The sequence below is a fragment of the Hibiscus syriacus genome, unplaced genomic scaffold (assembly GCF_006381635.1).
Source record: "Hibiscus syriacus cultivar Baekdansim isolate YM2019G1 unplaced genomic scaffold, ASM638163v2 tig00004004_pilon, whole genome shotgun sequence".
Lineage (NCBI taxonomy): Eukaryota > Viridiplantae > Streptophyta > Magnoliopsida > Malvales > Malvaceae > Hibiscus > Hibiscus syriacus.
This window is the reverse complement of record NW_024061991.1, coordinates 441,221-468,162: the sequence shown is the minus strand read 5'-3', so window position 1 is coordinate 468,162 and position 26,942 is coordinate 441,221. Positions and strand designations below refer to the sequence as shown.

The 26,942-nt window shown below is 32.5% G+C and overlaps 2 protein-coding genes and 1 pseudogene across 2 annotated transcripts; all 3 read right to left on the bottom strand.

Moving 5' to 3' along the window:
- Positions 1-10,200: 10,200 nt before the first annotated feature.
- On the bottom strand, positions 10,201-10,583 carry LOC120185459. Its single transcript, XM_039189671.1, has one exon. It carries the CDS (start codon positions 10,543-10,545, stop codon positions 10,201-10,203), a length of 345 nt encoding a protein of 114 aa, XP_039045602.1. The 5' UTR covers positions 10,546-10,583.
- Positions 10,584-13,040: 2,457 nt separating this feature from the next.
- LOC120185936 (rac-like GTP-binding protein 6) lies at positions 13,041-14,797 on the bottom strand. Its single transcript, XM_039190017.1, has 7 exons — positions 14,411-14,797; positions 14,004-14,091; positions 13,802-13,911; positions 13,629-13,692; positions 13,403-13,467; positions 13,245-13,310; positions 13,041-13,157 (listed from the first exon to the last, which is right to left on the bottom strand). The coding sequence occupies exons 1-7, from the start codon at positions 14,507-14,509 to the stop codon at positions 13,059-13,061; spliced, it is 591 nt and encodes a 196-aa protein (XP_039045948.1). The 5' UTR covers positions 14,510-14,797; the 3' UTR covers positions 13,041-13,058.
- Positions 14,798-21,293: 6,496 nt separating this feature from the next.
- Positions 21,294-21,977, bottom strand: LOC120185715 (annotated as a pseudogene).
- Positions 21,978-26,942: the final 4,965 nt, after the last annotated feature.

Genomic DNA, 26,942 nt, shown 5'->3' with positions numbered 1-26,942 from the left:
GTCCTAGTCTAGCATGACATATTTCTGATTTACTTGAGTTATTACTAGTACTAGGTGTAATCATGCAAATCGAATCATCATAAAAAAGACAATTAATATTCAATCTAATCGTACCATTACATACATAACCAAATCCAACAAAAGTACCATGTCTTGACAAGATATACTTGTCACTTTCCAACACTTATTTGTAACCACACTTATTCATCACAATTTCATATAAGAGATTCTTTCGAATCCCTGGTACATACAACACATTGTCTAAACATAAACATTTCCCATAAGTAAACTTAAGTGAAACACGTCCTAATCCTTTGATTGGTTCAGTTGCAACATTGCCCATCTTCACAACAGATCCATCTTCAATTGGTTGACAGTCTTGAAACCAACGAAGATCCTTGCAAACGTGACTTGTTGAACCAGAATCAACCCCCCAAGCATGTAACATCCTCAATACCGGGTTAGTGACTAAATTGTAAAATTTTAGAATTTGGGGATAAAAGTAGAAAAGTTGAATAGTTCAATTATTTATGTGGAGATATTTCCTGAAAGTTATTAGTAATTATTAAAGGAGATTAAGGGCAAAATGGTCTTTGTTATCTAAAGATAATTATCTTATCTCTTTATTAAGAGATAAGCTTGTGGGGAGAGTTATCTGGAAAACTCTTCTCCCTTCTTCTTCCTCCTCTACGTAAGAGCTCAAGCAAAGGTAAGATTTCTTGTTGTTGATTATTAACTGAAATTTAAGGTTGAGCTTTGATTATTAAGTGATAATTAAGCATAAAAAGAGCTTAAATTATCTTGAAACAATAAGATGAAGAGAATAGAGAGAATTAAAGAAAAGAGATGAATAAAAGAAATCTTGAAAGAGGGTTCTTTAATGAGGTTTTAGAGTGAATTTAACTTGTCATCAATCTAATTAACATGTATGAAGTGTTAGAATTGGATTTGTAACATGTTAAAATTTGGGTATGATTCTTGAATTTCTTAAGGAGAATAGAATATGGAGGTTAAAGAAGTAATTATTGAGTAGAAATGAGTGCAAATATGTATATGTAAGTTAGGAATATGAAAGGGGATGAAATATGAAGCATTTGAGTTGAATTAAATGGATTTTCGGGCTTAAAATGCAAATTATGGGCAAGGTGTATCGATGCACATTCAATGTGCATCAATGCACTCTTTAAAGAAGAAACATCAAATGCAATTGGTGCATCGATGCATAAGGAGTGCATCGATGCATCCCTTTAAAAATGAAAACATCGAAGGTAATTTGTGTATCGATGCATGGGTAGTGCATCGATGCACATGTTAAAGAATGCATCGATGCACTGAAGAATGCATCTATGCACTTCAAGGGGAAATTGAAATAGACATTTCTTTTGGTCTAAGAAATGATAGATTATTGTATATCAATTGGATACTGATATGTATCAATGTATGATTATATAGATATCGAGCACGAACAAGTCCGAGTCGATTGGCAAGTTAAGATTCGATCGAAATAGAGGAAAATCATAAAGTGTATTAGAACGTAGTGAGGCCAAGGTGAGTGCACATTAGATAGTGTATTATGTATTAATGGAAATAAGACTTGTGACAAGCCTATTTCCTATAGTAGAATGCATGAATTCATTAATATGAGCATATGTTTGATATGTTATGTGTGTGTTATTGATTGTTACATATGTTAATGGTATGAGTGAAAAAATGTTTATATGATACATGTTAATTGTCCATGATATATGCACACATGATAATATGATATAAGTTAAATTATGTAATATGATACGTAACTATGAGATAAGTGAAGAAATGTATATATGATAGAGATTATGTATGTGATAAATGAATGATATGAAAAGTGACATGAACTACGTGAAAAGAAGCTACCTGATTACAGGTACATGTGAAAGAAGTTATGAGTTTATAAGAACATGTGATATGAATGTGTATATGTGATACTTGAAAGTGAATCATATTATTATATGAATTTGAGAAATGATATGATAAAAGCTATGAGCATATGAGATATGACAATGTGAAACGATATAAAAGAGAATGCCCATGTAAGTGTTAGGAGAGCTAGAGGTATAGTTAGCATGCCAATAGTCAAGGGTCTACGCGGTCCTTCGGGACATAGTGGTCCTTTGGGACATAGTGGTCATTCGGGACATATGTGTTATATGTAGTCCTTTGGGACATCTACGTGGTCAATCTTTCAGGACAAATTCTATGCGCCCCTAGTGGGAATTATACGAGCTGTGGTAACAATATAGTGCACAACCTCAATAGACTCACATATATACAGTTATCACATGTGTACATGGGCTAATAAAGAGATAATTGTGAAATCAATGTATGTGATATATGTATATGAATTACATGATATGATATATGTGTGATATGGGTTATTGTATCTGTTACATGAATATATGTTGATGTATATGTGAGTGAGTATAAATGACTTATATATGATGATATAAGAATTTGTTATAAGTTATAGAATATGAATGTAAGAGATCATATGAATAAGAAATAAGAGATATGAAGTATAATAGTATAGGAGCAAGATAAAAACATAAATGATGATATGTATGTAATTGTTATATGAAAAGCATATGAGTGAGATGATTTGATATAATGTGTATGATATGATAATAATAGTTGTTCCTGTATGATTACAAGTTAGAGTTTACATTATATATTTATTCGCCTCACTAAGTCATAGACTTAGCGTGTGAGTGTTTAACACGCAGATTCTTACAAGCTTATGGATTGTTGAGGTGCAAGTCAGGTCAGCATTTTTCCTTACAAAGTTCCAGATCAGAAAATAGATGATTTAAATGTATTTTATGGTATAAAAGTCTAGTTGGCATGTATTTAAAAGATTTGAATTGTATAAGCTCTGAATAGTTCTGTAAATGTTTTGAATAAGTTATATGTTATAAAAGTTTTTAAATTACTCACTATTTTATACAAGTAAATGTTTTAAAAAGTCAATGTGACACCTCAGACTCGGATCCAGGTCGGATTCGGGTTGGGGGTGTTACAAAGCAACATCGTCATCCTGCATATAAAATGCCTCAGAAATTAATGAAACATAATTCTGAACATAATTAAAATTCTGTATCAAATCAGAATTTTGACCTTGTTGTTTTCCTGGATCCTTAGACCCACTTTGACCAGCATCTTTGTTCACTTTCCAAACACAACAATCTTTCTTGAAATGACCGGGTTTGCCACACTTCCAACATACCATTTTTGACTTTTTGTTGGAAGATTTATCATCTCCACCTGTGTACTTCCTTTTGTTTTTAGACTTGCTGGAATTCTTTGATCTATCAGCTTCCACCAAATTCACAGAAGAAGATCCAATTTGATTCTTACCTTTAGGATTATTGTCAAGTTCTTGAGTCTTCAAAGACTCTTCAATCCTAAGGTGACTTCCGAGTTGAATCAAAGTTAACTCTTCCTTGTTATGTTTCAAAGTATGTTTAAAATATTTCTAGGAATGAGGTAATTTGTCTATAATAACAGCAACCGAGATGGCTTCATCCATCTTCAAATTGTCCCAAAATCCTCAACAATTCGTGATATTGTTCCATTACCGGCCTGGTGTCAGTCATCTTGTAATTCATAAAATCACTGACCAGAAACTTTTTACTGGATGCATCTTATGACATATACTTGGATTCCAGTGAATCCCACAATTCCTTTGCAGATTCGATATTTTGGTAAACATCAAATAAAGAGTCAGATATACCGTTTAAGATGTGGCCACAACATATGTAGTCGTCGTTCTCCCACTTCGATCTCCTCCTCGCCACTTCCAGGGATTCATTTTCAGTGTATTCAGGCATAGGGGTACTCAGAACGTATGCCACTTTTAAGATAGTAAGAAGTAAATGCATTTTCTTATGCAATCTACGAAAATCTTGCCCTTCAAATTTCACCAATTTGTCGAACTTACTAGTCATATCCTTCACAGATTCTCTGTTTGCCATTTTCCACATAATATTTCAATCTTTGTTATAAAATTTTGGGTGTTGCGATTGCTTGGATTCACTGAGAATCGTGATACACTTTCATATTGAAATATTTCGATGGTACAATTGAAAATTCAACCGGATAAAACTCAATGATTTAGAACCGAGAATGAAGAGAGTTATGATCTTCTTTTGTACTAGATTCGAAATGACCAAAAACAGGATAAATAACCCATGTTTGAAACTGACGAAAACTAACAAATAGCAGTTACAAAACCACCACTTAACAGTTCAAATCAGAATAAATTCAAACAAGTAGCAGTTACAAAACCACCACATAACAGTTCAAATCAAAATAAATTCAAACAAGTGTGCACTCCGCACTACCCTTACTTGTTCAATATTTATTAAGATTACATTGGTCAACAAGATCATTCCATTACACTTAAATAATAGTGGTGATACAAATCACCAACAATTTCTTAATAGGCATAACCTTTCCTCCTTTTGTTGCTTTGGTTTCTGGTTTAACTGAAACAAACATTCATGAAAGAAACCCGTGTTTGTTATAAGTAAGGTAATAAAATCGACATAGCTTAAAATAATATATTTATATTTAATCTGATTTATTAATGGAAGAGATGTTTATGGACATAATAATACTGTTCTTTTGGATCGACGTATTTAAAGGATTTCTTTAGGGGGTGTTTGGTTTAAGGATTGTGGGATTCCCATCATGGGAATCCCACATTCCCATGTTTGGTTGGCCGGGAATCTCATTCCCTGTAATGTTTTATTACCAATAGTAGATTTTTTGGGTATATTATCGGGAATGTCATTACCTCCATTTCCTTAGGTATGGTAACATTATCGGTGTTTTGGACTAAAATGCCCTTAAATTTTTATTTTTTTTTTCAAAAATATCATTCTTCTGTCATTGAATAATAAAAATTCTACGAAGGTTAAATTACAAATTTATCCTTAAATTATTTTAGATTTACAAAAAAAATCTATAATTAAAATTTTATATGAAGTTCAGGGATCAAATTTTTTTTTACCCTTTCATTAAACATTTTTTATATTTTTTATTTTGTAAAAAATTATATAAATATTATGAATTTAATTTTTTTAAAGAAAATATATAAATATTTTACAATTTGTAATATTATATAAATATATAATAAGGACAATTTGGTCAAATATACATTCCAATAATCTTTTATTCCTTTAACCAAACGCGATAATTTTACATTCCTGCTAAACCAATCAAACACAAAATACAACATTCCTAGTAATCCTATTCCGTGATAATTTTTTATTCCTACTGATAATCTTACATTTCGTGAACCAAACGCACCATTATTGTTTTACAACAAGACGTGCTCAAGGAACTAAATAAGGACAAAGAGAGTTAGAGAATGCTTAGGACTCTCTCTGTTCTTATGTAAAATCCCAAAACGAAAAGCTAAAATGAAAAGCATTAATGAGAGAGCTATAAAAGTGGCGGTAAACGACGACGTACACATGCAGATTTGGCTATTTGACATAACTGACATCAATTTTTTTTTAATATTTCCTTTTTGATACCGTTTGACCAATATTTCTCGAAGTAGTACATTTTCTGCTGAGTTGGCAAAGGTGCGTCCCCGGGGACGCGTTTTACCCGTGTTTTCGCTGAGTTGGATGCCACGTGTGGAAGGCGCATCCCCGGGGACGCGCCTTCACTGACTCGACTGCCACGTGTGGAAAGCGCATCCCCAGGGACGCGCCTTCCATTAAATGCCATAAATGCCCCCATCCGTTTTTCCTAACTACCCCTCCTCCTCCCCTATATAAACCCCATCACCCTCCCTCATTCTTCACACCAAAATCATATTCTCCTCTCTTATATAACTCAAATTCTCCAACTATTTGAGTTTTAAATTTGTTATTAGTGGTAAGAAATTTATTTTTATGTTAGTATTTTTTTAAATAGTTCTTATTTTTTATATTAATATATTTATGTAAATATTATTTTTTTATTAAAATATTATTTATGTAAATATTATTTTTTATTAAAATAATATTTATATAATTATTATTTATTTAAAATTATTAATTTTTTTTGCTAATTATATTATTTTGTCTACAGTTATAATGGAAAACGAAATGCTGTTGCGATTGGATATTGATCATATCTTTAGACATTTTGGCGATATGATAATATTTTTTATAATTAATGTTAATATTTAAATTTATTTTTATTTTAAAGTTATTATGAATTTATATTAATTTTTATTTTTTATAATGTATATTATTTAGGATACTGATCGTATTTTAGAGACTTTTATTAAAAATCCACGTATACCGACACCGGAACGTATTTTGTCATATTTGACTTCTGCCGGGTTCGGGTATATTGCAACAATTATAGGCTGTTGCAAACTCGAACCTGTCCTAATTTCTGCACTGATTGAGAGGTGGAGGCCCGAGACACACACTTTTCACCTTCCATGTGGAGAGGCGACAATTACATTGGATGATGTCTCTATGCATCTGGGGCTTCCCGTCGACGGAAATATGATGTGTAGTATGGCGGATGGTGATTGGCAATCAATGTGCATTGATTATCTTGGAGCTACTCCACCAGAGTTTAATGGAGGTAGAATAGCTTTATCTTGGTTGAAAGTTAATTTTGAGGTTTTAAATGAAAATGCTTCAGAGGATCAAGCAAAGGCATGTGCTCGGACATATATTCTACGAATAATTGGAGGAATATTGATGCCCGAAAAATCTCGCAACCAGGTGCATTGTATGTGGTTGCGGCATCTGATCGATTTTGATGAAGCTGGAAGATATAGTTGGGACGTTGCAGTTTTGGCATTTCTCTTTAGAGAAATGTGTCGGGCGACGAATTATAAGAATATATTTAATATATTTATTTAATATAATAATTAATATTATTAGTTATAATTTTTTTTTAAATATAATAATAATTCCACCTTCTAAGTAGAGAAAAATACTAAATTAAACAAATTAAAAGTTATTAAAAAATTTATGTATACGATGACACATTTCATGTTCTGATTGGATGATTAAATTTATTAAATTAAATTTTCAATAAGACTAATTTTATAAAATATGTAAATCTTGAAGATTAAATATGTAATTATACTAATTTATTAACTTATGCATCAATATTTTCGTTAAATATTGATATGAGATGACTAGATTGATAACATTTAAATAATTAACTGATACAATTAATAGATCGATAATCAAAATCAAAAATAATAATATAACCATATGTGTAATATTATAATTTCATACATTTTTCCTATAACTACAATAAAGTCAAAACTGATTTTCATATATTGTTATATCATATTAATGTAGATAATTCACTCCACTTTTAACACACATTAACAAAATACATTTGATAATTCTTATATTATAATCGAAATATTTTACATAATATATTATTAATTTATAATAATAATAAAAATAAAATATTTATTATTAAACAAAATACGTGGCAGTCGAGCTGGCGAAAGGCGTGTCTCCGGGGATGCGCCTTCCACACGTGGCATCCAATTCAGCGAAAACACGGGTAAAGTGCGTCCCCGGGGACGCGCCTTTATCAACTCAGCTGAAAGGATGCTACTTCAAGAAATATTGATCATACGGTGTCAGAAAGAGAATATTAAAGAAAATTAGTGTCAGATGCAGATTTTGTGACAGCAAGTCACACAACTATCGGAGTCAGAAAGAGAGAGAAATTCACTCAACGGGGACGTTACAAGAGGAGCGGGGGAAGAAGAATCATAGATCGTACAAACTGTCAGTTTTGTCATCGGAAATAATAGCATTTTTATTAATTTTATAGGTTTAAGCAGTTCTTTTAGGATGTATATACATATATAATAATATAATTTTTTATGAGTGAATATAAATAAAGTTTTAAAGTAAATAATATAAATAAAACAAATAATTATCAAAGAAAAGTAGTGGGTGATGGTAGTTAACAACTCGGTTGAGGATGGACGATGGAGTCTTTATTTTTACTGTATAAGGTTTGTAAAATTCTTATATATACTCCTCGTAGATGATGTGCAGACATTGGATTTTGCAGACCGTTTGTTTTTTAGAAGATATAAATTTTTTTAATGTCTAAGCGTCGCAGACGTGGCTTTTATGTCTGTAGACTTATTCTAACCTCTTCAAAGAGGTTTTATATTTAATTTTATATTATATTTGATTTTAATTTTAATATTAATTTTTTAAATAAATTAAATATTAATTTTTTAATATTATATTATAGATATTTAATTTTATATCATATAAATTATTTTATATATTATTAAAATTTTATATTTATTTTAATTATTTTGATTTAAGTTTAAATATAATACTTTTTTGGATTTGTTATTTTAAAATTATATTTAAACTTTTTATACAAAATGTAAGAATTTAAATTACATTAGTTAATAAAAAATGATTTCATTGTTTGATAATTAAGATTTTAAAATATAAAAAATTATAAATTATGTTTTTAAAATTTTAAAATATAATCACAATTAAATGAAAAATAATCATAAAATAATTTGATAAATTAAAAAATATTTTCTAAAAATATCATATAATTATAAAAATAAATTATGAATATATATTTTAAAAAAATTAAAAGTATTACATAATTGCATATTTAAAAAAATCATATAATTTAATGATCATTTATAAATTTTATTCTATAAAACTTATAAAACTAATCATACATGTGATTATGTGAGACTTATAATAGAATTAATAAGGTGATGTTTGTTTTTCTAAAAAAAAAAAGTTATTGTAGTTGTATGAATTATTTAAATTTCAATATTGTAAAACTAAAATTATTTAAATCTCAGTACTGCAAAACTCTTTTAATTTTAAAAAATCAGCTTATTTATATTTCAGTTTATTTTAGCAGTTTGCAGACGTTAAAAAACAAACAGTCTTCTTCTTGCAGACTGCAGACTTTTGGTCAACATCTTCTGCTGCAGATGCTTGCAGATGTGATCCACAGACTGCATACATTTTACCTCTGCAAAAACATACAGCACCTAAATCTGTTGAGCTCAGTTTTTAATTGGACAAAAGTTCAATATGCTTGTTTGTTTTAATCCTGTGTATAAAATATCAAACGTGTTTAAATATTATAATTTCATTTTAAATATAGGTTTTGGGACATAAAATAGGATCCAACAAACTTGGGCTAAGTTTGAGGCCCACACACATATGCAATGAGCTATCTCTTAACATCGCAGCTTCCACCACTCGAAACACTTTATGGTATTTTAAAATCAATACCATATAGCAACACTTTACGTCTAGAAAGTGAACCTATCTATATTCAGTCTTGGAAAATCAAAACATTCTTGTTTGTGGTCGCCTAATGAGTGCAACCGATTTTAAGAGACATTCTGAAGTGGAGTATGATAACCTTTTTTTTTAATCAAAAGTGAACCGTGATAACATTTTCCAAATGTAAGGTGATCTGCATAAAACTTTTTTATAATAATTAAAAAGGTATAAAAATTAATATTAACGTTTGATAAAATAATTATTTTAGATCTTATTTTCTCAATATATTATTTCTTCAACGTTTCATTTTAAATCAAAAGATTTTTCATTTGATAAAAATCGTTGGTCAACTAACGATCAACTCATCTTATTAACTTAGTAGATCTATATGGACAAAGATATTGACGTTGCATGTCCACATGAACTAGAATAATGACGTGACAAGTTATCATGTCAATAAAATATAAAAAATTAAATATAAAAACTATATTTTATTATATTATTTACAATTAATTAGATGATCACACATGACATGAAGGAAGATATTAACATGATATGTGTACATCAAAAATAGGTGTGACAATTTAAAAATGAAGTGTAAAAATAAAACATAATATTAAGTAGTATAATTTTTAAAATAAAAAATATAAGAATAATTAAAAGACCAAATAAATAATATACTAACAAAATAAATAAATACGCATGAGTAAATATTCTTAACTGTTTTGGTTGGTAGGATAAACATAAAGTCTTGTGAAGTATTGTTGGTGTTCCTTGTTTTCCAGAAAAATCTTAATAATGGCAACCCAGTTCCTATAGTTTCTCTCACCCCACACATTAACCTCCTTTATCACTCTCAAACAAACATAAACAATAAACACCTCATGCTTGTTTACGAAGGGCCTTGTGGAATTTGATGAGGGAGCCTAAACAGGACCTGAGAAGCGGGGGACCGAACAGCCACGCCGTGCCAGCATATGCCACCCTTACACATCTCCTGAACTTCAACGGAGGCGCCATCTTCATCATCACCGCCAGAAATAACTTTCGTGGCTTTACGACTGATGTCCCACGTCAGAGCCCCGACGAATATCAAACCCACCACCGTGCTCGACGCTATCAGCACAAACCCACTACCGAAGCTCCGCCCGCACACTAAACCATAAGCTTTTATCCCCGCTATCACCGCCACGTATATCATCATCAAATTCCCAATCACCGCATCACATATGGCCATATCCCCCCCCCAACGATTCACAACTCAGCGAATATGTGAAGAGACGGCTAAGGTAATGAAGAGAAAAAGGATCTGGTCGAAGAAGAATGGATCTTTCGAACGAGTTAAATGAGTCGTCTCGAGTTTTAAATAAATAACTAAAATATAAAATAGTAGACTGATAAAGTAAAATGTAGGAAGGTATCAAAGTATTTATGTGTAAAACGTTGGTATTGGAGACAATTTGTTTCTTAATTTCTTTTTATTTTTTAATTTTGTTTTTCAAAGTGTTTTACATGCTCGTGAGAAAAGGGCAGTTGGCCATTTTTCAATACATCACAAGGAAAACGTAGTAGGCAAATAGGTCATACTCATGGAGGGCGTGATAGAGCCACGTTATGTTGGTGTTGAAGTTGAAGTGCTCTCAAATTGCATTCATTATTTTATTATAAGTTTCTCCTTGAAGAAGATGTGGGTTTTGCCCTTTAGTACAAGCCAAGGATTTCATAAAAAAAATTCATTATATATTTACCCGAACTCTAATTAATAATTTAGATTTTCATTATAAGTCTAATAATAGAAGTTGAGTTGATAATTAAGTTTATTTAATAATGAAATACTTATTTTAGACAATAAATTTTACGGAATTAAATTTCTTTATGACTAAGTATTTGATTTATAAATAAAGAGTATATCTTAATCTTTAAAATTATAAAGATAATAATTTCGGAGATATGTAATCATTTTGTAGTCTTATAATTTTGGAGTTTGTTGCAGACATAGTTTTATAGGATATTGGGAGAGTGATTTGAGATACTATGAGTTTTGTTATAAATATCAAATTTTAGGATACATGAGATATAATGTAATTGTACTATTTGTGTGTATTTTATTATTCTCATTCATGTTAAATTTGACAAGATCGAATCACATAAAATTTGACCTTTTGTGCGTATCTTATTTTATATTGATATCATTTTCTTATTTTTCCCGCTCTATTAATTCCTAACATATCAAAGATGGGAGGAACTATCATCGCTTTTGGTGGTTAATACTTGATTTCCAGTAGGGTATATACTACATAACAATGATTGAAGTTTAAAGTAACTGAACCCGAATTTGATATTAAAACGAAAGCAGGCTCGATGTACATGGGAGGAAGACTTTGAGTTGCAGTTGTTGCATCATGATTCATGCATGCAGCTGCGTAGAAAATTCCACTTATCTACTTCGCTTCTTTCTTTTAGGGTGCCAAGTTGATGAAACGTGGAAAACGCAAGGACCACTTTTAAAATTATCCTTAATAAAGGAATTGAGAACACACTTAGCTTATGGGGCACCTGATGGTATGGGTGATACGAAGGAGTGGGAGCAGACTCGTTTCTGAGATTTTGGTGGTCCTAGGGTTAATAAAAAAATTAGACCTTTAATTAAAAATTTAAATTACAATTTAAATTTGTATTCGGTCGCGTTGCGTTTATTACTATTATAGATATAACAGATGATATTACGGCCATTGTAAATATCGTAGTTGTGAATTTTTAATAATATATGATATTATGGACATAAAAATTATGGATATCGTAATTTCGGTTGATATCGTTACTACTACATAATGATTGTTGTTGTGGTTGGAGATCAATTTTTAAGTAGTTCCTAATAACAAATGTTAAAGAAAGAAAGAAATTTTAAGGGTAACTCCATATAACAAGCATTGAAAATTTTGGTCTCTAATAAAAAATATTTTAAAAATAAATTTTAAGAGTATGATCATAATAAAAAATATTGAAAATGGACTTCTAATAAAAAGTACTAAAAAATTAGACTCGTAATAATAACAAATAAATTTTAGAAAATAAAATAAATTTTAAAAGTATGCCCCTAATAAAAAATTATTGAAGAAATTGGGCCCTTAATAAAAAAAAATTGGACCCTTAATAATAAATATTAAAAAAAATATTGGTAAATAATTAGATACTAATACAAATATTAGGAAAAAATAAACTATAAAAATAAGACCCTAATAATAAATATTAAAAAAATATGAACCTATAATAATAAATATTAAAATAAAATTACGCACTCAATAACAAATATTAAAAATAACTGGGCCCCATAATTTAAATAAACCCATTTTTTATAAATATAATATATTATAGAAACTCTGGGCCCAGGGCAGGTGCCCCTCCTTCCCAGGCCCAGATACGGCCCTGAGTAGGAGGCTACTGGTTATAGAGTTTGTTAAGTTCCATGAATGATCAATGACATCAACAATACGTATAATTCAATCAAAGTGCATAAATTGAAACGTCGTGCATGTTAACAAGGAAGGAATGCTTGTCGTCAATTTAGAGATTGAAAATAAGTAAAACAAGAAACAAACCAATTGAAAGCGTTCACAGAATGTCAGCAGAGACTATACATGACGGTTTGTTGCTTACTAGAATTTTAAAAAGTTGCCACGGAAAGGGATTAAGAGCAGCGAGAAGCTGGCAGGTCGATCCCGTCATTATGGGGCTCCAATCTTCCACTAATCACAATACCGAGCAAACACCACCACCATTCGACTTTTGCTTGATTTTTGGAGGCTGAAGCACAACCTTGATAGCCGCATCAAACACTGCCTTCACATTCTGAAGTAAAGCCAGCACACAAGACAAAAGCGCCCTCAATGATATATTTTTGCTAAGTTAACACGAATAATATGTTGATAAATTTACCTGCTGGGTTTTTGAACTACACTCGATGTAGAAAGAGGACCCTATCTGTTTCTTTAACTCCTCTCCCTTCGCAAACAAGCAAATCAAAGACTAATGTTGAAAATACAAGAAACATATTATCATTGAACAGAACAAAACATAATATGTTAAACATTTACCTGAGCTGTAGTAATGGGTATTGCATTAGGATGGTCCATAAGGAATTGCTCATCCTCCCGGAGATCTGCAGCAGCAAGGAGTCATAAACACCATAACATGTAATGAAATGGCAAGAATTTAAGAAAATCTTTCCTCCATTAGTGAATCAAACCGACTGTAATCTAAAAATACAAACATATAAAGCACATATCTATACCACCATGGAAGGAGCAAAAAACATCATACCGAGCTTAGTTCCAACGAGGATGATTGGAACGCCAGGAGCATAATGCTTTAATTCAGGAATCCACTGAAACCCAAAGCAAGAAAACAGGTGATCACAGCATGGATAATGAGTTATAGACATCTTATGCTGCATAAAATTATTATCACAAAGGGAAGATATTGAAAGATTAAACCTTCTTTGCAACATTTTCGTAACTAGCCTTGCTGATGAGAGAAAATGCAAGAATAAAGACATCAGCACCACGATAGCTTAATGGTCTCAGTCTATTGTAATCCTCCTGACCTGTTCCAAGGGAATGATTTCAAACCATAAGCAAGAAAGAAACTGAACTTACAGACAAAAAGTAGAGATTCTATAAGGTATTTCAGAATTACCAGCAGTATCCCATAAGCCTATGTTGACAATGCTGCCATCGACGACGATATTTGCACTGAAATTGTCGAAAACAGTCGGGACATAGTCCTGGTACCATAAGAATTTCAAACGCAAAAGGTTAGTACAAAAGAAAACCAGTGTCTAAGACAACCTAACCACTAACAGAGCCTAAATCCCCGTTCTTGGTTCAGTTATCTCAGAGAATATCTCATTGGACATGACATTCCTACATGGAATGAAAAACAATGGAGCAATTTCAAAATTGATGAAATATTAACATCAATTTCAACCATTCTTCTCTGATTTATACGGAAATCAAGAAAATACCAATAATGTCCTACGATCATGCAAGAAAGATCCGAACATTCTGAAAAAAATAAAAGAAAAGAGAGCGAAAAAGGTTCACCGTAGGGAAAGTGTTGCTGGTGTAGGAAATCAGCAAGCAGGTCTTGCCAACAGCACCATCGCCGACGGTGACGCACTTGATGAATTTCGAGGCGCTCATTTTTTTCCCCTTTCACAATATTTCTAATCGCCTACAGCTTTATTCTTCTCCAAATCTTGAAACTCGTGTGTTTCTCCCTACAATCTGGTGATTTTCTTTCTTAGATTTGCTTCACGCTCAATTAGTTGTTAAAGAGAGAATGAGATTCACAGGCTTCATCGCTTTGTCTTCGCGAAGCAAATCCTAATGGGGAAAGATTAATTGGAAAGTGCGCAGTGAGTGAACAAAGAGAAAATGGAGTGAGGGAGGGAAAAAAGAATGGCGAAAAATTGGGAAGATGAGAGGGAAAGGGGGCGCGAATTACAAATGCCTATAACAAACTCTTGCCAGCTAACCCTCCATAACAACTCCTTATCATCATTTACCACATAAATTCATTCCTAATTTATTTAAATTTGAATAAAGTTTTCTTCTTTTTTTATTATCAAAAGTTGGATTTCTTGGTTTGAATTCGAATAAGACTTTCTTTTTCATTTCAAATCAAGCAGTCCGCTTTTCTGTGCAAAATTTGAATACACTGAATAACCATAGGAATATAATTTGAATGTAGTTTCTCTTGGAACACAACAGATTCATGTATAAAATTTCAATTCTAAAACTTGGTTTATTATATCCTTCACTGCTGCAAACTGACCAATTGTTTATAGACACTGTCAGCTTTCCTCGTTAGCTGTTCATGGCTGCCTATTTCAACTACCTTTCCTTGTTCCAGCACCGTGATGCTGTCCGATTTACGAATCGCCGATAACCTGTAAGCTACGACAATTGTGGTACGGCCTTCCATGAGGTTATCCAGAGTCTCTTGAACTAGTTTATCAGATTCCGTTCACTATTTTTCATTTTAACAGTGTAAGAGAGGTATGAATGATGTTGATTTACCACTGAATTTGATCGAGTTTCTTAGAAAAACCTATAAAGAATGTCCGGTGTCATTGTCCTTATGAACATTATGTTAAACTAGATGTCACTTCGGCCATTAAATTCTAATCAAATTCAACAGATTTATTCAACGTTAATTTATGTCCAGAAGTAGAGCTTTATTATGATGTATAGATAACTAGGGATGGCAACTCAACCCGAATCCGACGGGTTCCGACCCGACCTGACCCGATCGGGTTGGATTTTTAAAAAAAAAAATCGGGTTCGGGTCGGTCGGGTCGGGTTTTTTTAAATGTACTGTTCGGGTCGGTTCGGGTCGGGTTTAGGGTGAAAAAAATCCGACCCGACCCGACCCAAAAAATATATATAATTTTATCCTATATATTTAGGGATAATTACAATAATGTCCCTTCATATATAATTTTTTTCAATTAAGTCACTGTTTTCATTGAATAAAATTTTTTTTATTATTATTTCGGGTCGGGTCGGGTCGGGTCGGGTTTCTAAGTCATATATTCGGGTCGGGTCGGGTCGGGTGAAACCTTAATTTCGTCGGGTCGGGTCACGGGTGAAAAACCCTTTCTTCTCGGGTCGGGTCGGGTGGCCCAAAAACCCGACCCGACCCGACCCGACCCATTGCCATCCCTATAGATAACCCATAATTTACATGCTCTCAAATAGTGTGAAAATCAGTGGATTCATGCATTGTTCAGTGACTTTCTTTTCTTTTTATGGCTGACTGAGGAAAACATCTCAAATGTAAAATACAATTTACCGAATTTTCCATTATAAGAAAGGAAAATTTTACAATAAATACCACACACCTATGTGTATTACAGTAAAGTACACAACTGATGCCTTGACTATATAATACCATTTTATTGAGTCCCCTGATTACTAAAAAGTTATAAAATGGTTTAGGGTTATAGAGAGTTACTTTGTTGAATCCATCGATTATTAAAAGTTAAAAAATGATCACCCGACTATTCATTATGTTCAAAACTCGTCATTTTTCATTAAAAAATTAACGATTGCCTGAGCTGAATATTAATATGCTAACTGAGATATGATAATCATTTGAGATTATAAGATCATATTTTATTATATCGCAGTCTACATATTAACGTCCAGCTGATATTGTTGTTAATTTTTTAACGAAAAAGACGAGTTTGGAACATAATGAATAGTCATGTAACCATTTTGTAACTTTTAATAGTAGGGGGACTCAACAAAACAACTATTTATTGTCGATGAATCAGTTTATATTTTAATAGTCGGAGACTTAACAAAATAGTATCTTATAGTTAGGGACCATTTGTTTTTTTACCCTATGTATTATTATTATTGTTAATACATAACAAAAGTTTCAACTAAATATGGCATGTTATGTTTTCTTGGAGTTGGTTCAGAAGAAAGTTTAGGGTGACTCAAATTCCGTTTCTTCGATCGGTCCACCACGGTTGGCTCCTGCTAAGCTATGGGCTACATTCTTTTGATTTGTTCCCACATGTTGAACTTTTAGGTCCCAATCCTGCTGCAGTAGTCTTCAAACAGCTTCCTGTAGAAAATTCAATGCACCTAAAGGTGCAAGTTGAAATTTGAAAGAAAAAAAAAATAAACAAATGCATCGGATGATGCATAGTAAAAAAGGTGTAGCAATTTGTTGAAAAAAATGAAAGGGGAAATTATAAACTTTAGTCACTAAACTTTAGGATATTTATAAATTAGTCTTTATGATTCATATAAATACTCTAGCTCATTTAGCTTCAAAACCATCCCAAAGCATTCTAGCTTTATTCTAATACTATAGGGAATTTAGAGAGTTTCTTGAAAGTTGTTTTCTCCTTTTTATCAAGAGATAATTATCATTGTTTTTTCTTGGTAGATCGAGAGAGGTTATAATTCCTATTTTTCTCATAGTGAAATTCTTCTACCGTTGCCCGTGGTTTTTACCCTATATTATTTAGGGGTTTTCCACGTAAATTTTGTGTCTTCTTTATCTTCATTTTTATTTTCTCAAATTATCAGTTACGATTTTACTATATCCGATAGCCGTCTTCCGCAACACTTCCGCTATCAAGTTCCCTTGTAGTGTTCTTACATTATCGTTAATCAATCTCACTACGTCCAAGCAATTCATTTCCAGTATTAACTTCCTGATTTCCAACCTCCATGTATGTTTGAGTGCATCATGTATCGCCCATACCTCTACCATAAGCGTCGGAACACCTGAGACTAGGGATGGGCATGGGTCGGGTTTCGGCCAACCCGATCCGAAAATTTTACATCATTAACACGACCCGATCGGACTCGAAAAATATATACCATCCACCCGACATGAATCCGACCTGACTTTTTGAGATAAAATCCGAACCCGATCCGACCTGACCCGAAATAAAAAAAATATTATTTTTATTTAATAAAAATAGTGATTTAATTGAAAAAAATAATATATAGGGAGTATTATTGTAATTATTCTTAAATATAAGGTAAAATTATATTTTTTCGGGTCAAGTCAAGTCGGGTAGGATATTTTTCACCCGACCCAAACACTATTTTTTAAAAACTCAACCCAACCCGGTCAAGAATTTTTTTAAAAACCCAATCCAATTGGATTGGATCAGATCGTAACCCGTCAGGTTTGTGTCTCATGCCCATCCCTATATGAGACTATGTGAGAAGCGATAAATTCATTGTCCTTGATGAAGGTCGCAAATTCTTACGGCACTATCCGCCTCGTCTGCAATACTTACGGCACTATCCGTATTAACTTTGGTCCATCCAGGTGAAGGTCGCAATTTTTTTTTATGCATCACTAATTTATAACATAAATTTAAAAATGATTGCTGAATTACGTTAAAATAATTTTTTAAACACTTCTATATCCTATAGAGGAAAAGAGTATCCAAATAAATAAACTACGAATGATTTACATCGTTTAAAACATCCATGGACGTGAAATCGGGACAAACTGACTCAAAGAAAACCGCATCACTATTCCTAAGCGCCCGCGCTTCAGCTTGTTAACCACCAACGCTCAGTCAGTTTCAAATTGCACATTCTCCCAACCATTATCACGAGTAAGAAGAAGATCAGCCATAAGCGCATGGATTTCAGTAAGACTAGGGTAGAAACAGCCAACATTAGGTTGTGCAAGGCCACCTGGAACTCTTCCGTTGTGATCTCTGACAATAACTCCGACTGCTGCCGTACGTAAGTCCGGGTCACCACTTCAGCAGGTGGAGGTTTCCATTGGAGAAGATCATCATGGAGATTGGAAATTTGGAATTGATACTCTTACTACTTACTGTAACATTCCTAACTTTCAAGCAAGCAACCACCTCCATATATTTTGGTGAAGAAGCTCGGTGTTCATCGGGATAATCCACGGTGGCAGCAACATGTCATCATGAACGAATGCATTACGACCATTCCAAATATTCTAAAGAATTGTTAAAAAACCTGCAAATTGGTCAAGGATAGGCATCGCTAAGATAGACACGCGCAGGTAGCTCAGCCATGCGAAGAACTTCCTGGGATCGAGGGCATGAACGAAGAGTATGAATCATTGTTTCTTCAGAAAGCCGATACATCGGGCAAATACCATTGAATATTCTAGCTCCCTTCAAACGGCGTCCAACGGGTAGAACACAACGAGTAACCTTCCAAGCAAAAATGCGGATCTTGGGAATGAGCTTGATCTTCAATATTATCCCCCACAGCTTAGAAGGTTGTTCATGCGAATGAACTGACTGCTGAAGCCAAAGTAAGCTGAACGTACACTGTATATCCCCGAGTTATGAAAACCCCACACTATAGAATCCTCATTAGGAGCAATCTGAACCTGTAGAATCTGCTCAGCATCATCTTTTGTAAAGATCTCACGCACAAGTCTCTCATTCCAGGTTGTAGACTCACCATGAAAAATTGATGAAAAATATCTCATTTGGTCCCTCAAAGGCAATTAAAATTTTATTTTTTGTATTTTTAAATATTTCTAAGTAATAATTTCAAAAATAGAAAAAAATTTAAAAATATATATAAAAGTTCACAATTTATTTTTTAAATTATATTTTTCAACATATATATAATTTTTATTTTTTTCAGTTCATCCAATCACTTTATAATTAATTTTTTATTTAATTGTGATTATATTTTAAAATTAAAATTTATAATTTACAATTTCAAGATCGAACAACTGTAATTATGGAACAATAATTTTTTTGTTAAATGATGTGATTCAAGTATTTAAATTTTGTTTAAAAAATTACAGTATCTTTATAAAAAAAACATAATATCCCATTGATTAAAAAATATCAAACTTAAATCAAAATAATGGAAAACATTTAACTTTTAATAATCTATCAATTAATTATATTGTACAAATTAATATTTTAAAGTGATATTTTAAACGTAATGCTTTACTTATTATAGTAATAGGTTTAAATTTAACTTGTTAATAAAAAATTAACTTGTATTGTGCTCTAACTAAAATTAGTTGGGTGGTTATTAGCTGGGCTGTTAGGCATGCAACAGCCCAGTAGTTTAACAGATTAAATCGCGTCAATCTGAACTGAACTGATTTGAATCGGTGGAATAACCGCATTGTTGAAACATAGACGGGCCTGTCGGTTGTCTTAAAACAAGGCAATATATCTGTTACTAACTAGTTCCTAGTTGTCCAAATTTTATGCTATTCAGTGGATGATAGGACCTGTATCAATTATATTATTAAATTGCAGCAGCGGAACCATGTTTTTATGCCTGTTCGAGGATTGAAAACTCTGAAACTAAAGAGCTCCAAAGAGAAGAATTTCTGTCACAAGCCGGGAATGCTACATGAAAGCAATATCCCTTTCTTTGCGGCTTAAACATATTCGGGTCTGCAAAATTCTCCATTCCTTTGTTTGTTAATTGGACCCCTTTCAACCATAGAAAATTGGAAAGGAAAAAAAAAAGTGCAGACAAATCGCGTCTTTGTTCCTTTGATAATTTTAGGCAAGAAGAGAATCTGAAAGGTCCACTACGCAAGTTTCCCAATCTATCACCACCACCACCGCCTTAACCCCACTGAACAAGGAATCTTAAAACTTTCTATCTCCAGCTTATGTACTGCCAGGGAGATTCAGTTCAAGTGGCATAAAGCTGGAGATATGGTGCATGCTTTATCAACTAATTTATAACTTTTTCTGTGTTAATTTAATATGGGACACTCAAAAAGGTGAATTAATTTGATGGCCATTGTCACCATATATAATTTACAAGACCCCATTGCAGCTAAAATTAATCATCAAACAGCAAAGTGGCCTACTCTGAAAACCCAATTTAAGTTTTCTCAAATTCCCAGTAAAATAAACTCTTTTCTTTTCTTCAAATGCTTTCTTAACCAATTGAAACTAATGACTACACCTCTTCTTTTTCTTTTCTCACTTGTTGCTTCTAGAGTACAACTCTTCCAAATCACAGGGAACCAAATATAAAAAATAATATAACAGTAGTTGTAGTTTTGTTTTCTACACAAAGGGTCTGGAAAATTGGCCTTTACAATCTGGACCCCAAAGCAGTTAATTATATAAAATGTAGAGATGAGAGGAAGAGAAAGGAAATGGCCGAAACCAACAATGTGTTGAGGGAAACTGCGGCAGAAAGAGTCCTGGAAGACTGTCATGTAAGAAAATTTGGAAACCATGAACTAATATTCACGTCTCCTGACCCTGTTGTTGATCCGTATATGGGCCTTGTCGTCCCTCCTCTTGTTGTTGTTGGGGTCGTATTGCTCGCAGATTTTTTACTGTGCAAATATAAATTACAGCACCATAAATGTGAAATGAAATAATAATAATAATAATACAAAAAGCATAAAGAAAACGAAGCCGATTATGATTAATTTATATATCTTCAGTGCTTACCTTGTTGATGAAGGGCAGAATGTAATCGTATAATCAGCTCCCGTACATGTAAACTTACTCGTAGCATCATCATACGCGTAGCTATATGATTTCGGGCAAGACGCTTTGAACATCTCCGAGTAAACAGAAGGCTTGCAAGTGTCGGGTGAGGCATACGCGCCGCTGCAGCAATACTCCGGCTTCCCAAAAGCCTCGCACGCACTCTTACAGGCCTCGCCCGACCCGACCGCCAACTCACTCGGGCACTGCAGGTTCAAGTCATTAGCGCACCCCGTTGACAAGCACGTTCCTGACCCACCGCTCGGCTCCACCATCATCGCCAAATTATATCCATCGACTAAGCTAACGTCGTAGAAATCCTGGGTACCCGACCCGATGGCGGGTTTGCGCCTTTGCCATTGCATTCTATTTGGGTGGAGTCACAATCACCGGTTTGGCAGGTGATTTGACCTGTCTTTGGGTCTTGTATGCATCCGGTTCTGCCCCAGAATCTACCCGACCAACTAGGCGGTGCCTGGATGGATCGGGAACCGCTCGATTGTAGCTGGAAACCGGTGGTATCTAACTGCGTGTTTCCGAGGATACCAGGCCAAACTGCATAATCACAGTTATTCACCACAGTAAATGTAGTCCCCGAAATCATTGTATAAATGCAGGCTATGTTATTAATCTTTAATCCTATATATAATTATATATATAGTATAAATCAACAACGAAAAGTGTAAATATCACCTTGTAAGATGGAGAGCAGAGCAATTAAACAAGTGGAGAAGACGGAGTCCATAGCTGGAGTGGAATTTTTGCAGGTAAACTGAATAAAGGTTCCTACATTAAAATATGGGGTTGATGCCGAGGAAGAAGATGATATCTTTGATCGATTATTTAAGAAGAAAAAGGCTACATTGCCAAGGTGATGTTGAACATATAGAAGTTTTTCATCCAAAAGAACTGGTTTTATCGTTGGGCAAAGTACGTAAATGATCCCCCGACTATGGTATACTATTTTATTGACTCCCCTAACTATTTAAGTTATAAAATGGTCCCCGATTTTAGGACGTTCTTTTGTTGAATCTCTAGACTATTAAAAGTTATAAAATGGTTATCTGACTATTCATTATGTTCCAAACTCGTCATTTTTTGTTAAAAGATTATCAATCATTTGAGCTGGACGTTAACATGTTGACCGAGATGATAGTCGTTTGAGATTATGAGATCATATTGTTAATCAAAAATGGTAAAGTACATGTTTAGTATCTCGACTATCATTTTTGTTCTTTTTTAGTCATATAACTATTTTTTTTTTTAAATTATATCTAACATTACGTTTTCATTTCATTTTGGTTATTCACCATTAAAATTTAACATAACTTCTAATGTGATATTTTTCATTTTTTTCAATAATGATATGGTATTACCTTATGGTGACACATCAACATCATTGTTATTCTTTTAACGACAAGAGACTAAAATGAAACCAAAACTAAATGTTTGGTATGATTTTTATAAAAAAAAGTTGGATGACAAAACACGGAATAAAAGTGATAGCTAGGATACTAGTAGTTTACTAGAAAACTTTAATCATTGTAGTTTTCATTTGTCATCTAGTTGAGGTCGACGGCATATAATACATATCCGTGCAGGGCCGACCTTGGGCCAGGGCAAGAGGGGCGCCCGCCTAGGGCCTATAAAATAAAAAAAATATTAGTATAATATCTTTTATTTTTTTATAATAAATTTAAAAAATTATAAAATAAAATAATAAAGCTCATAAGTTTATTAAAGTGTCAATTATCATTATTGAATTTTTATATTAATTTTAATAAATTGGTTCACTTCCCATAAAACTCTAATTCAATATTTATTTTTCTAAAATAAAAAAATCTAATTGAATCTCTTTAATTTTTGTCTTTCCAAATTCTATTAATTCACTAAATCTATTTCCCAATTTTCCATGTCAATGAAAATTTTTATTATCGCTATTTTTTTCTCTTCAAAACTCAATGTGAAAAAAATTAAGTATAGTTAGTTTGCTTATTTTCTCTTCCATATTTCACAATTCCTCTAAAAATTATTATTCTCACTTTTTAATTTCTAATATTTCTCACAAACACAAAGTCACAATTGTTTATCACCAATTGTTCTTAAAATTCTAGGTAAGATATTGTTTCCAAATTGTTTCTTTTGATTTTCATATATTTTCATATTTTGGATAAGATAGTTCTTTTATTTCCAAATGTTATGTTATGCATTGAGAAAAATATATTGGAAAGTATTGATGTTGACACTATCATAAATGATTTTGTATCAATAAATGTTCGAAGACAATGTTGTTTATAAGTATACGTGTGCTTAATATATTTTTTTGACATTTTTGATACTGTAATTAATTGCTATTTGTTTAATTCAATAAAAAATACTTATAAAAATTTATATTACATATTTTTAAAATTTATTTTAAACTAGGGGTCTATCTTTTTAAATAAACTGTATCCGCGTAGCTAATGACTTTTTCGGTTTGCAAAAATAAACTGCTTCTCGTTCTATAATATTTTAATTTGTTTGATTTCTCAAATTAATGAGATTTGAAGGCTAAGCGTGTACGCCTCAAATTCCATTTATTCAATACTGCTTTTTGTATTGCATAATATCATATTATCTTTCACAATTCCCCTGACTTGGATTTAGAGCTAACTATGTATTATATATAATTAAGCAACCTGTTTGATGAACTGCCACAAAGCATCTTAATAACCTATGAATATGACTGATGTTGTCATTAGTTTTGTCTGATAACATTCATTTTCAAAGGAATCCGATTCCCATGCATTTTCAAACCTATCCTGAAACTGATGTTATATATTGTAGACCTTTAACTAACTGATCATTATCTCCCAAGACTTTCCCTGTATACATCTTTTTTAACCGACTTCAACTGAGTGTCTCCCGTTCTTTGCCTTAGCCCATACGAGCCTATCATCTTCCCCTGAGCAGATAGGAACAGCTTTAATAGCCTCACACTGGTCTGCATTGATCACCTTTTCAATTTTATCAGGCTTTCAAACACCTTCATTCTCATCAATAAGTTCAGCAACTGTATCTAGTAATTGTTTTGCACGATCAGCTTGCTTATTCAATTTGACATTAGAAACCCATTGATCACTCATAATCTGCCATTGCATCTTTTCTTTCAAAAAATCTATCCCTTTCTAAGAAGCTAGACCAAATCCGTGATGCCTTAGCTTCCAGAACAGATTTATGGGGAAAATAGATCTCCTTTATGATTTTAGCCCATAACATGTTCGGATTCGTTTAGTATCTCCAACACTGTTGGGATAGAAGAGCATTGTTCAATACACCCAAGTCTTAGTACATCTACACGTAAAACTGCTAGGAGGTTTCAAATTTTGGCTGCTCGAGGAAAAACAATATAATAATTGTGTGTAGCTGATATCAATCAGTAGTGCATGGGATGTCTACGTTGCATGTCCAAAAGTTTCTGCACCAGACTTTTGTGTCATAAAACCAGCGGAAACCTCTATGCTCGGCGGTCGGCGCACCTCATACGTGTATTAATTAGCTTTACATCTGCAGTCAAGTGTGTGAGGCTAATCAGTATAATGAATCCAAACGTGGAAAGCAGAAATGAAGTAGTGGCTAGTCAACTTCTTGTGCGAAGAAATTACTCTCAAGTTTCAACATGACTGCCCTTGGAAATGTTTATCCATGGTGTAAAGTACTAATTTGGATCATTCTTGTATAATCTTTTTCCCACCACTTCCTTTCCCTTAACTTAAGCGAATTGACCATAAAGTAGAGAATTGATTGAGTTCGGCCCATGTAATTCAAGGTTTAAAATCAAAGGGGTAACCCTGTCCAAAGAAGTTGAGCTTGAGGTTTGCAGTCAAAGAAGCTCTCAGATATTATATTATAAGAAACGGTGTCCTTTTACTACACATCAGAACCTTGAGTTTGACAAGACTCCTCAAACAAGATGGATTCATTGTTTTCTCAAATCTTCAGGCAAATCAGTTTGACCACCAACAATTATTTTCTTCTGAACCTGGACATAATCTAGCATTTATTAATTAATTAAATGAGTGGAACCAGTCATTCTTCTCGGATTCAATCAGTTAAACATTTAGGCCACATTTCCCACTTGAAACTTGCATATTATAATAAAGAGCTCAAATCACAGTCGAGAATAATAATTGTAAATTTTAGAAACAGCAGCCACGGTGCGCTTGCAGACTCCTTATTTGAACTTTACGGTTGGAAGTCAGTGAATGATTCATATTCAGTTGACTGCCTTTGATCTTGGATTGGGGTTGGCGGCTCTCAATTTTGGTTTTTTCAGTCCTTAGATTTACCAATCTGAGTATCTTATAATAAATTAACTGCCCATTTAATATTCTATCTTGGTCCAAATTAACAGGATTGCAATTTAATATGTATGAAAAGGGTTTAGAATCATTGCCAATTTAACCCTTAATCTTTAAAGATGAATAAAAAAATCATCATTAAATGAAAAATATAATTTTCAATAATCTACTTTTACAGTTCTATAAGCGCCAAATTGATAAAAAAAAATATTAACATAGGGTATTAAAAACTTTCTGTTATTTTTTTTTTATAACTGTCAATAATCAATCACAAAATTATGATTAAATATTAAAAGATGGCAAATTACATAAGTTCAAAATAATAGAGATTAGTTTCACGATCTTCATTGAGTTTAATTACACAATCTAATATTACTTAATTAGCTTCAGATCGATTCAAGTCAGAATAATACCATTGAGTTTAGAAAAACTTCCATCGATCAAAGCAAGAACATTTTCGATGAACACACCCAATTTGGTTCATAGTTGAGGGTTTAGGGTTATATTTTACATATGGTAAAATTGTAATTTCTTAACGTTCTACGAAACAAGAGATTATTGTCACTTTTTCTAACCAAGTTGAGAATTTGGCAATTCATTAAACCAATCATGAATGTGTGTAACTAAGGTATGTAATTCATTACATACGAGAAAATTATAGTTTATTCTTCGAAAAGAAGTTCTAAGAGTCGTATATTAAGATAATATTACTCACATTGCACAACTTAAGTAAAAATATATAAAGGGTGATAAAATAAAAACATATCTGACAAAAAAATTTCTTCACTAACAATCTACAAAATAATAGAGACATTAATGCTCAACCATTTCATTAAAGTAAGTATTTTACTAAGGAATTTTCTACGGCTACATTTGAGAAGTTTTTCAATATTAGATTGCGTAGTTTCAAAGATTTTTGGTGGACTAACAATCAATTAATCTAGTGGGATAAGATACTAGATTCTTTAAGTAAAGTCAAGAATTTGAATCCTGATATTTGCGAATTGAGAAAATTAGATTAGATGGGTCTCCTTCACAATAGGCCTAGGTAAAGCTAGCTTTAGAATACTTGATTAATAACTTAGATATTGGTGGTTTAAAAAAAACTTCAACGAAGCATATGCAAGGGATATAATTTTTTTTTCTCTCATCCACTATTTTGATTAGGGCTGTAAATGAGACGAGACAGATCGCAAGCTACTCGAAATTGACTCGATCAAGGCTCGATAAATACTCGGATCGAATGGACTCGACTCGAGCTCAAGT